Here is a 12,931-nt window from a genome sequence, read left to right as displayed (position 1 = left end):
TAGGCTTTAAAAAACAACAACCCTCCTTTCAATTTTGGCTTAAATTAGACTACAAAAAAAAATAGAGGTAAGAAAAATAAATTTCAGAATAACTTCTTTTAGACATTGGCTCCATCGTTGCATCACTTCAGAGCAGTGAAGATTCCTCCTGACCCTCAGTACTGCTTCTCTCTAGAAACTGCAAGGTGGCGTTTCCTGTGGCCTTACAGACCTTTCCTGAGATAGCACATGTGATGTTGCTATCCTAGAGTCACATCCTAGATGAGCGGTAGCAAGGAGGATGTCTGCACTTTCTCCCACCCCTCACTGAATCTGGCACGTGGGGGCACACAGTGGGCTTCCATAACATCTCTGAGTACATTATGATTTTCATATTTTAAAAAGAAGTGTGTGTGTGTGACTTCCCTGGAGGTCCAGTGGTTCAGACTCTGTGCTTCCAATGCAGGGGGCGCAGGTTTGATCACTGGGTGGGGAACTAAGATTCTGCATGCTGTGCACGGTGTGGCCAAAATAAATAACTAAATAAAATAAAATTTAAAATGGCTTTATAAAAGAAAAAAAAGTATATACTAGGGTGAAGATTTAATAAAATTAATTTAAAAAAGAAGTGATCATTTATGAAGCAGTGAAGAAGTTCTGTTTCTGTAGCACAGAGTGATGTGCTGCTTGGTAACTGTCAGAAAGTCCTTGTAGAATTCTTGAACTCAGCGTGAAAGTCAAGGGCTTTGTTTAGTGTCAAAATGTTATTTAATCTTGCTTCATCTAATCAATTTGTTTTTATCTTCTGTTGCTTCTAGACCAAGAGCAGTGATGACCTTTTAGCTGGGATGGCTGGAGGGGTGACTGTGACTAATGGTGTCAAAGGGAAGAAAAGCACCTGCCCTTCCGCAGCACCGTCAGCATCTGCCCCTGCCATGAGCACCATGGAGAACAGACCCAAGAGTAGCACAGGTAGGCGCGCACTCGGTGTGAGGGTTACACTGCCTTTGTGTTTGAGTAGGTGAGTGCACAGGTATTTAGGGAATTCCATCTAATCGTAGAAAATTTCAAACATGCACAAAAGTATCTGGTATTTCATCTCTGTGTACTCATCACCCTTATCACCTGATGGCCACTCTTAGCTCCTTGACACCCACCTTCCCCTATTTTGAAGCAAATTCCAGATGTCATCCACAAATATTTAATTATCTTTGAAAGACAAGGATTCTTTTAAAAATATATTCATAATACCATTATCAGTCCTTAAAATAATTAATAACCATTTCTCAAATCATAAATTATTCAGTAAATATTTAAATTTCTGTCTTATAAATATTACATACATATATTTACTTATTTGTTTGGATCAGGATTTACCAGGATTCACTTAAGGTCCATATAGTAATTGGTGAAGTGTCTCTTAAATCTTCATTTTAAATCTATGAGTTCATCCCACTTTTTTCTTGCAATTTAATTTTTGTGGAAACTGGTTGTTTGATCTGTAGAGTTTCCCATGATCTTGATGTCCCCCCACCCTTGGGTCGTGCTGTGTGGCTTGCGGGATCTTAATTCCCCGACCAGGGATTGAACCCAGGCCCTGGCAGTGAAATCGCCGAGCCCTAACCACTGGACCACTATGAAACTCCCTCCTGTGATCTGGATTTTTTTTTAATTATTTATTTATTTTTGGCTGGGTTGGGTCTTTGCTGCTGCAAGCGGGCTTTCTCTAATTGCAGCGAGCGTGGGCCATTCTTCATTGCAGAGCACGGGCTCTCGGCGTGCGGGCTTCAGTAGTTGTGGCACACGGGCTTAGTTGCTCTGCGGCATGTGAGATCTTCCTGGACCAGGGATCGAACCAGTGTCCCCTGCATTGGTAGGCAGATTCTTAACCACTGTGCCATCAGGGAAGTCCCGTGATCTGGATTTTGATGTCACATTCCTATGATGTCCTTGATTTTATTCTTTTATTCTCTCTGTTTACTATAAATGTCATTGAATTTAGAGCCTTGACGGGACAGACTCAGGTTCCTTCCTCTTACCCCCGCCAATTCCTTCCTAGGTAATAGTTGTCTATCCGTCAGGAGGCCCATTGTTTCTGGCCGTGTCCCGTTCCATGTTGTTAGCAGCCTCTGATGGTTGATGCCTAGATCCATTCATTCCAGTCCTACCATTCTTTCTTCCTTCATTAGCAGCAGTTTGTTTCTACATCTCAATTTTTTTTTTTTTTTTTTTGCTGTACACGGGCATCTCACTGTTGTGGCCTCTCCTGTTGCGGAGCACAGGCTCCGGATGCGCAGGCCCAGCGGCCACGGCTCACGGGCCCAGCCGCTCCACGGCACGCGGGATCCTCCCAGACCGGGGCACGAACCCGCATCCCCTGCATCGGCAGGCGGACTCTCAACCACTGCGCCACCAGGGAAGCCCTCGTGTAGACCTGTTACTCCCCGTTACCTGGTTAGCCTGGTGCCTGCCACATAAAGAACCAGTTGGTTCTTTAAAAATATTTATTGGTCAGGTCTAGGACTTATTTTTCAAAGTAAAAAATAGTCTAATGATTTCCTTAAGTGTTTGTGGGTATTTAAACATACTCCTGTTCTTTTTATATTAAATACATGATCCTGTCAATTGTTTGCACAGGTTTAAAATTTTAGCAGTTAAGTAATGGTGTGCCTTGTGCAGCATATTTGACGAACGTGCTGTTATAACTTGGCAGTGATGCATCATCGTTTTTGAACACTTAGGGAGGCAGAGTGGCATACTGCTTAGACTGCCTGCCTGTGTGTAAATCTTGGCTCATCCATGTATTACCTGTGGGATGTCAGCAGATTGTTTAACATCTCTTTTTGGGTTTCTTTGTCTGTAAAACAGGATGATGATAATGAAGCTTGTGTAAATGTGTATGAAGTGTTAATATGTGTGTGTAGTAAGTATAAGTGCATGTTGTCTATTCTAATAATTCTTGTTATTGGTACTATTTTGTGGCATTTTATGGTGTGAAAAAGTTTTTGCATTTACTTTGATCATAGTTTTTGTGGTTATTGTAGGTAGCTTAGGTTTTTTGTTTGTCCACAGGCTGCCTCTCACTTCTGGTCATCTGTAATCTTCCTTCACTGTCTGTTTCTGCAGTTAGTTTGCTACCTGACTGGCTATCCCTAGAGTCACCTTCATCTGGCTTGCCCTAGATACTATGTCCCTGGCCACCTGTTGAAAGCCATGGTTTGGGATTCAAGTTCATGTGTATAGCTTTTTTTTAATGTGAAAGCTTTATTGAGATATAATTCACATTCCATAAAACTCACCCCTTTGCGGTATTCAACTCAGTAATAGCTTCATTTAATTGATAATTAAAAGATGATTGATTTTCCAGTTTGGAGGAAACAACTTTACAGTAACCAGACTCTCAGGCAGAATTAGTGTAGGTCAGAATCACTGTGTGATTATGATTATAGATCCTTAGATTATATCTCATTCAACCTGGGGCATAATTATGTGCCTTTCTTTTATTTATTTATTTATTTTTGGCTGCGTTGGGTCTTTGTTGCTGCACGTGTGCTTTCTCTAGTTACGGCGAGCAGGGGCTACTCTTTGTTTCAGTGCATGGGCTTCTCATTGTGGTGGCTTCTCTTGTTGCAGAGTATGGGCTCTAGGTGCATGGGCTTCAGTAGTTGTGGCTCATGGGCTCTAGAGCGCAGGCTCAGTAGTTGTGGTGCACAGGCTTAGTTGCTCTGCGGCATGTGGGATCTTCCCGGACCAGGGATCGAACCTGTGTCCCCTTCATTGGCAGGCTTATTCTTAACCACTGCGTCACCAGGGAAGTCCCACTATGTGCCTTTCTATTGCTAAGTTTTTGCCTTATATTCTTTGTCTTAAACATGTAGGCACGAGTTCTTCAACCAAGCGGAGCACTTCCACAGGTAATAAAGAATCCAGTTCTACTAGAGAAAGATTACGTGAACGTACCCGACTAAACCAGAGCAAAAAACTACCTTCTGCAGGTCAGGGGGCTAATGACATGGCGTTGGCTAAACGTTCCCGCAGTCGCACGGCTACGGAATGCGACATTCGTATGAGCAAGTCCAAATCGGACAATCAGATCAGTGACAAAGCTGCTCTGGAAGCCAAAGTGAAGGATCTTCTCACATTGGCAAAAACCAAAGACGTGGAGATTTTACATTTGAGAAATGAACTCCGAGACATGCGTGCTCAGCTGGGCATTAACGAGGACCCTCCTGAGGGGGATGAGAAGTCCGAGAAGGAAGCCATCATTGTTCACCAGCCCACTGACGTTGAGTCCACTTTATTGCAGTTACAGGAACAGAATACTGCCATCCGCGAGGAGCTCAACCAGCTGAAAAATGAAAACAGAATGCTAAAGGACAGGTTGAACGCACTGGGCTTCTCCCTGGAGCAGAGGCTAGACCATTCTGAGAAACTGTTTGGCTATCAGTCCCTGAGCCCAGAGATCACCCCTGGTAACCAGAGCGATGGAGGGGGGACTCTGACTTCCTCAGTGGAGGGCTCTGCCCCTGGGTCAGTGGAGGATCTCCTGAGCCAGGATGAAAACACCCTCATGGACCATCAGCACAGTAACTCTATGGACAACCTGGACAGCGAGTGCAGCGAGGTGTACCAGCCCCTCACATCCAGCGATGACGCCCTGGATGCACCATCGTCCTCGGAGTCAGAAGGCATTCCGAGCATAGAGCGCTCTCGGAAGGGGAGCAGCGGGAACGCCAGCGAAGTGTCCGTCGCTTGTTTGACGGAACGGATACACCAGATGGAGGAGAACCAACACAGTACGAGTGAGGAACTTCAGGCGACTCTGCAAGAGCTCGCTGATCTACAGCAGATCACCCAGGAGCTGAACAGCGAAAACGAAAGGCTCGGAGAGGAGAAGGTGATTCTCATGGAGTCGTTATGTCAGCAAAGCGATAAGTTGGAACACTTCAGCCGACAGATCGAATATTTCCGCTCCCTTCTAGATGAGCATCACATTTCCTATGTCATAGATGAAGATGTAAAAAGTGGACGCTACATGGAACTGGAGCAACGCTACATGGATCTAGCTGAGAACACCCGTTTTGAACGGGAGCAGCTTCTTGGCGTCCAGCAGCATTTAAGCAATACCTTGAAGATGGCTGAGCAAGACAACAAGGAAGCTCAGGAGATGATCGGGGCACTCAAGGAGCGCAACCACCACATGGAGCGAATCGTTGAGTCTGAGCAGAAGGGCAAGGCAGCCTTGGCAGCCACACTGGAGGAGTTCAAAGCCACAGTGGCCAGTGACCAGATCGAGATGAATCGCCTGAAGGCCCAGCTGGAGAACGAGAAGCAGAAAGTGGCGGAGCTGTATTCCATCCATAACTCCGGAGACAAGTCTGACATTCAGGATCTCCTGGAGAGTGTCAGGCTGGACAAAGAAAAAGCAGAGACTCTGGCCAGTAGCCTGCAGGAAGATCTGGCTCACACCCGGAATGATGCCAATCGATTGCAGGACACCATCGCAAAGGTACTGTTTAAGTAGATAGAATGTTCTGGACCAGTGTTATGCGGCTGCAGTACATGGCATGCTTACTGAGAGCCAGCAGCCCTGGTGGTGTGTCATTAGCTTTTGTTAATCATATTTTTTTAAGCTTCAGAATGGTTTTCTTGTATTGGGATGGAGTGAAAAGTATTCTTATAATAACGTCACTTCCACTCACTGGTACTTTGTTACTGTTTTCCTGCCTGTGAGAGGATGGGGCTGGAGTTACAACTAACTGAAGTTGTAACAGAAGTTGTCCCTAGTTCTGGGTATGCCCAGGGGAGTGTGTCATGCAGTTTTACATCCTCCTCTGTAATGTAGTTTGGCATAAGAAAAACAGAGAGCCAGTATTCCAGTCTGTGGGACCAGCAATGTCTGCCTCTTCTTATCTTTTTGTGGTTGTAGTTTTTCAAGTAGAGTTCTGTTGTGATTTAAAACTACTTTTGGAGTGTGAAGGCTCCTATTTCTTAGAGGCCCATGGTTTGTTGCTGGTGGGGACCTTAGTGATCATTGGTCCAGCCCCCTTTTTTTTACACGCAGTGTGATAGTGAGGACTCAGTCAGAACTACAGCCCAGGGTTGCTGGCAGTCGCCAGCCCCACGCGGTTGCTGATGTAGTGTTTATTATTTTTTTTTAAATAAATGTATTTATTTTTTTGGCTGCATTAGGTCTTTGTTGCTGTGCGCAGTCTTTCTCTTGCTGCGGCGAGCAGGGGCTGCTCTTTGTTGCAGTGCGAAGGCTTCTCGTTGCGGTGGCTTCTCTTGTTGCGGAGCACAGGCTCTAGGCGTGCAGGCTTCAGTAGTTGTGGAACGTGGGCTCAGTAGTTGTGGCCTGCGGGCTCTAGAGCGCAGGCTCAGTTGCTCTGCCACATGTGGGATCTTCCCAGACCAGGGATCAAACCCGTGTCCCCTGCATTGGCAGGTGGATTCTTAACCACTGCACCACCGGGGAAGTCCCTGATGTAGTGTTTATTTGCATGACTTATCTAATTATCCTAGCTTACATTTTATTTCCTGTTTCAGTGCAAAAATTTTTTAAAGTAGGAAACAGTATATCTTTGCTCAAAATTTGAATAATATAAACCTTAATTTTTTAAGTGACAACTTTCATAGATACAGTTTAGGAGATGTGGTATTTGTCGGAGCGTGTATATTGGGGGCCACTATGAACTAACACTGACTATATTAGAGAACTTTTTTGTTTCCATTTTTAATTTGATTTTGAAACTGTCACAAATCAGACATCATTTTTGTGGGAAAGCATGTTAATCATTAATCAGATGCATGCCTTCAGTCCAAACTTTGGAGAAGGGAAAATTTCCAAAATTTCCTCATAAATAATGTAGTGAAGTTCAGTGAGATGTCAGTGTAATTTCAGTCAGTGATGTGGCAGCAGATCATGCTTAAGCATACTGTGTGAAGTCCATGTTACTGGAGAGCGCCTTCCACCCAGTTATTACACAGGTCGTTCTTGCTCACGCAGAGCAGCTCACGCTCAGCTCCCTGCTGAGACAAGGTGTGCCTCTGTCCTAGGACTTATCTTAGAACAACTCTTACTTTTCTGATCTGCACTATCAATTTTGCACAGGTAGAAGATGAATACAGAGCCTTCCAAGAAGAAGCTAAGAAGCAAATAGAAGATCTGAATATGACATTAGAGAAATTAAGATCAGAGCTGGAAGAAAAAGAGACAGAAAGGAGTGACATGAAAGAAACGATCTTTGAACTTGAAGACGAAGTAGAACAGCACCGGGCGGTGAAGCTTCATGACAACCTCATCATCTCCGACTTAGAGAGTAAGTGAGGTCCCACCTGTCTTAACGTGTAGGAAGAGTTTGCGTTCTAAGTAGCAAAATGACGGGGTGGGGGGGGCGTGGCTCTGCCTGGGGGGCAGGGGTTCAAAGGCAGGAGCACAGTGGCCAGCAGATACGCGTGTGGGCAAGAGCTTCCCATGGCCATTGGCAGTCTTCCGGCTGCTATTTGGCTCCTAAAGGACTGTTAAGTGGAAGCATCTCTTTAAAACTGCTTAATTATGGAAAATCATTTAAGTGAGAAGCTAATGGGGTTGTTAACTTTCTAGATCTTAGGAAAAGCCATTTGTTGTCGATGTCTAGTGGTTGCAAGTATACTGAGACCAAAAAATATTTATCCTTTATAATCTTATGCCTGAGGCACAGGTTTTTGTTTATTTGTTTAATATTCCTCCCTTTCACGGAGATTTTATGATCAGGTAGACTTGAAACTCAGATTTTGAGTTGCTTTGTTTGCTTTTTAAAAGATTCTAAAAAACTGTTTTGTAAGTATTTCAGACTTTAAAAAAGGTTGCAAAAATAGTACAAAGCATTTCTGTGTGGAAAATTTGATGAGGAACAGAAATTTGCATGATCTTAAAATGTCTTCCCACAGACTGTTTATTATGTTACAAGTGAGGAAAAAGAAACAACCAGAAATTACACAGTGGAACAATTGGGCAACACTGTGACCTGGTGATTGGGTGATCATGTAAGTGACAGAGGCACATGGATATCACTAGGCTGTATTCTGGCTGAGGCATAGCTTCAGTTAATCATAAAGAAACATTAAACAGACAAAAAATGAGGAATGTTGTACTAAAAGCGCAGGATCGAATGGTGCTGTATCCTCAAAAATGCCAGTGTCATAAAAGACAAAGGCTGAGGGAAAATTCCAGGCTGTAGGAGGCTGAGGAGGACAACCCATGCACTCCCTGTGCCTGCACTGGCTCCAGGGCTGTCGGGAGCTGCTCTAAAGGTGTGGTGATGGAACTGGAATGTGTGTGAGATTAGGTAAACGTATTGTGTCAGTATAAATTTATGAAGTTGATAACCCAGCTGTGTCTGTGTATTCTTGGGAACCACACACTGAATATTCAGGGGTGAAGGACTGTGATGTATATCCTTAAGGGTTCAGGAAAAAGGGACAATTAGAGGCAGACGGACAGGGATAGGAGATAGCAAATGATAAAACCAACGGTAAACTATTAACAGTAGGCGAATCTGAGAAGGAGGTAAATGGGTGTTTGGTTCTTTGTGTTACTTCTTGCACCTTTTCGTAAGTTTGAAATTATTTCCAAATAATACATTTAAGAAATTCTTATGTGTTCTTCATCTAGATTCCTCAAATTTAACAGGTTTTAAGTTGTAATACACTTTAATGATGGCCTGGTGGGGACAGGGAGAATGGAGGTAACCTTTTTGGATGCCTTGGTTAAAGCTCTTAAAATTTCTGGTTCATGATGCTGCTCCTTTGAGCACTGACGGTTTACTATTTATTCCCTGACAGCGGACTGACAGGCAGATACAGCGTGTCAATACAGTAGCCAGAGCCCCTGGGCTGTGGATACAGAGGTGGGGTGGAGGGGAGGTTTGAACTATTGATATTTCCAGGTAAGAGACGGTCATTTGCAGGAGCCCTGAATGTGTCTGGTGGCAGTTCTGAGCTCTGGCTAGTTGACCCAGCATCTGTAGGTTGACCTCAGGGTCATTTGGAATATTCCAGGGTATCTGGATACTGAAGTAGTGGATTGTGGGATTGTATTTCTTACATAGTGATGAACTTTTTCATCTAAAGTTTAAAAAAACTTTTAGTTTAACATTTATATCTAGTCTGTATTTCATTGTCACTGAACTGAGAAAGTTATCTAATTTTACTTCCTAAATATAAGAGGTTCTAAAGTTTTTCAGATTAACTTGGGAGTTCAGTGTGTTTTCCATTTTGTACTGATAAGAATAGCCTTTTCCCTTGCAAACCCTTTGATTTGAATGTGGAAAGAGTGACACCTTGTGGTAATTGGGGTAATAGCTAGAAAACTGTTAGGTGATAAGGATTCCTGGGACAAAATTTTCCTTATCATGCCAAAATAAAAGTTACATTGACATTGTATGAATTTTAACCATAAAATGGCTGAAAAGGGCTTCCCTGGTGGCGCAGTGGTTTAGAGTCCGCCTGCCGATGCAGGGGACGCGGGTTCGTGCCCTGGTCCGGGAAGATCCCACATGCCGCAGAGCTGCTGGGCCCGTGAGCCATGGCCGCTGAGCCTGCGCGTCCGGAGCCTGTGCTCCGCAGCGGGAGAGGCCACAACAGTGAGAGGCCCGCGTACCGCAAAAAAAAAAAAAAAGGCTGAAAAACCTTGATAAATTTTTTTTTAGCCATGTAGTTTCTCTCCCCAGTTTTTTGAAATGAAAAGTTGAAATGTATAGAAATACTGTGAGAGTAGTGTGGTAGTTAGCACCTCCTGCCTGGATGTGACAGTGGGTAGCATTTTGCAGTGTTTGCCTTCTGTATGTGTGTGTTTAACTGAATCAGTTGGTAGTAAGCTGTGGACTTCTTGATACTTAACTTCTAAATATTTCAGCATGCACCTTCTAAACATCCTCCTCGAAACCACAATGCCGTTATCACATCTAGTAAAATTAGTCGTAATTTCTTAGCATCATCTAATACCCCATGTGAAGATTTTCCCAGCTGTCCCCAAAATGTCCTTTATAGTTTTTTATAGGGACTGGGATCCAAACAAGTTTCATGCATTATAATTTGTTGTTACATCTCCATAGTCTGATAGGAGTTAATTTTCTTCCTAGAGAATTCTAGCATTTGGGATTGATGCTAAGTCAGCACTTGGTATAAGGGACTCGATGACAGGGAATGCTATTAATTGGGAAATTGAGATATTCTTCCGTGGATGAAACCATCACCATAGTCAATTTTAGAACTTTTTTATCACCCCCAAAAGAAATCCTGCACCCATTGGCAGTCACTCCTCATTTACCCCAAAGCGATTCTGACTTTGGTATTAATGGACAGGATTTTAAAACAGCTACTGTAACTGTACTCAGGGTGTAGAGGAAAATATGCTCATCATGACAAACAAATAGCAGATCTCCACAGAGAAATAAAAACTGTAAAAAAAAAGAACCTAGTAGGTATTCTGGAACTAGAAAATTAAACAGCTAATATAACAAGTTACAGAGTCATTTAAACAACAAATTAGAGATACAGAAGAGCCAGTGAACTTGAAAACCAATCAGTAGACATTATCCAGGGAGAAAAAAGATTGGAAAAAATGAGTAGAGTATCAGTGATATCTGTGGGATAGTATCACAGGTGTATCATGTAGTTGGGAGTCCAGGCGGCCTCCCAGAGAACATCAGTGCTGTACTGCGTAGACCTGGCCTGCGGTACTTCTCAACAGCATCTGAGCTGGAAAGATTTGATATAAAAAGTCACTCAGTAACTACTGTTAAGACTTCCAGTTCAAGATGATGGCCTGAGATCATACATACTTCCTTTCCCTTCCAAAGTCCAAGTGACATGGCAGGAGAGATATAAAAATTACAATGAGCTTGAGCAAAGATAGAAAACAGGGGAAGGGTCCTATCAGTAGGTCAGCAATTTGGGGTAATTTCTGGAACACTTTATATAAAGCTGATGGAATTGGCTGTGGAGAAATCAATCAGAATAGAACATTCTGCAGTTTAGGAGAACACTAAAGCTCTGAGTAATAATGTTCCCAGCAGAGCCCTGGGGATGGGGGCACTGAAACCTCCACATCAGGGATCGTAGGGTCCCGGGGCCAGCAGCGGTCTCAGGCCACAGTGTAAGGGATTGCTACACTGTACTGCCCCCTCCTCTGTCGGGGCTGTCTCTGGTGTTTGCCCCCAGGCTGCTGCTGCGCTCACCTCTAAGTAAGGTGGGAGTATGGTGCCAGGGACTCCCAGCACGACCTTCACACTGTGCCAGAAGTAACTGCAGCCTGCCCTGCTGTCTTAAAGAGAAGACCACCTAGAGGGAGAGGCAACTTGGCCCTGCAGTGAAACTGATACACACACACATACACCTGTTGCCTCAGCAGAAGCCGCCCGTTCCATCTTGTACATCCAGAGGGCCCCACCCACCCTGCAGGCTCGTGTCATCAGCAGAGCCTTTAGCCGTTTGTTCTGTTGAGAAGCATGCAGGAGTCACTGATCTAATCATTCTTTACAAGTAAAAAAGACCAGCCAGGACTTATTAGACACTTAACACCTTAGAAGAGCTTAAGGGAGAAACAGCATAAAGAAGCAGCTCAACTGAATCCCCAAAAATAAAGGTAATAACTTGCCCAGCAAACCAAAGCTGACTAGTATTACGAGTAGTGACACCAGCGAGACCTCAGGTCTGGCTCAGTTGCGACCTTATCAACCACTTAGTGTCTGCATAGTAATGCTCTGTGCATGCTTGCAGTTAAGTCCTGCCCTTTTCCTGCCCTCTGTAGTTCCCAAGATTGGGGCTAGGGCCTGACATCCTGATACATGGAACATTAGCGACAGTGGTGAACAAGGGTGGCTTGAGATTAGAGAAGGAGCAGAAGGAAATAGAGGAAAGCTGTGTAATTCTGTGATGAGAAAAGCCTGGAAGGTAGAATACTTGGAAGCCTTAATGGAAAAAAGTCTCATATTTGACTATGTATAATTGAAATTTTCAATTCAGCAAAGTGCCAGAAATAAATGACATTGAGAGAAATATTTATAATGCATGTCAAATATGTAAAGAGATTCTGTACATCAATAAGACTAGAATAACCCATTAGCTAAATCAAGTGTATGAATGGATAAGTCAGAAAAAGACACAAAAAGATGCTTGACTTTTAAAAAAGCAAAGAAACTCAAAACAAGATGCAGGTGTGAAAAATTGAAAAGATTGCTAAGGTGTAAGAGAGGAGAAAGGGTCCTCTCATATACTGCAGCTTTTTTGGAGTATTGATCATCATTTTTCAAGTACAACAGTAATTTAGCAATCCACTTCCAGAAACCTGCTCTTCAGAAACATTCTTACAAGTTTGCAAATGTATACATAGATGTGGATGCTTGCTGCAGAGTTGCTGGTTACCACAGAAACTTGGAAGCTACCTGTATTTTCAGAAGTCGAGATCTAGTTAATAACCCATGTGCCTAGCACATCCCTACTGTGGCTGCTCTTTCATCAGCCAAAATAAACAAGGCACGGAGAAATGTGTGCACAAAATAAGGCAAGTCGCATAGAGGATGAGCTGAGTATATTACTTCTGTAATTAAAACCATAAAAGTTTTAAATACAACATTACACTGAAATTGTAGCCAGGCATAATGGTGTTCCCTAAGAAATACCGATTTCAGTGTATTCTGTACCATAAATGCTCTAACGTGGTGACTTCTCAAAAAAAAATTCTGTATTCTTGAGCTAGAACCTTCTAATGGATTGACTTGGATCCTGTTGATAGTTTCAAATGGTCCTTCACTTCTTCTACTTCTAGAAATGTGTCTTCAAGTAACATCTGAAAAACTGTAAAGACACTTATAGTGTTTATAACAAAAATTGGAACCCTTCTGGCTGTTCATTAATAGGAGGTTGCTGAGACAAATCATGATATATCCAATTGATAGACATTGATGGCCAA

At 43.2% G+C, this 12,931-nt stretch overlaps 1 protein-coding gene across 3 annotated transcripts in view; it reads left to right on the top strand.

Annotated features, from left to right (window-relative positions):
• The window catches only part of SPECC1L (sperm antigen with calponin homology and coiled-coil domains 1 like), a 128,227-nt gene that overhangs the window by 39,428 nt on the left and 75,868 nt on the right, over nucleotides 1-12,931 (top strand). For 2 of the 3 annotated variants that reach the window (XM_060120830.1, XM_060120831.1), the window contains exons 3-5: nucleotides 798-951; nucleotides 3,858-5,488; nucleotides 7,091-7,298. In XM_060120830.1, coding sequence (XP_059976813.1) covers nucleotides 798-951; nucleotides 3,858-5,488; nucleotides 7,091-7,298 — 1,993 coding nt within the window. The remainder of the gene's footprint in view (nucleotides 1-797; nucleotides 952-3,857; nucleotides 5,489-7,090; nucleotides 7,299-12,931) is intronic. The other variant, XM_060120832.1, reaches the window with a different exon arrangement.

The sequence above is a fragment of the Lagenorhynchus albirostris genome, chromosome 14, assembly GCF_949774975.1.
Source record: "Lagenorhynchus albirostris chromosome 14, mLagAlb1.1, whole genome shotgun sequence".
NCBI classification, from domain to species: domain Eukaryota; kingdom Metazoa; phylum Chordata; class Mammalia; order Artiodactyla; family Delphinidae; genus Lagenorhynchus; species Lagenorhynchus albirostris.
This window is presented reverse-complemented; position numbering and strand designations above follow the sequence as displayed.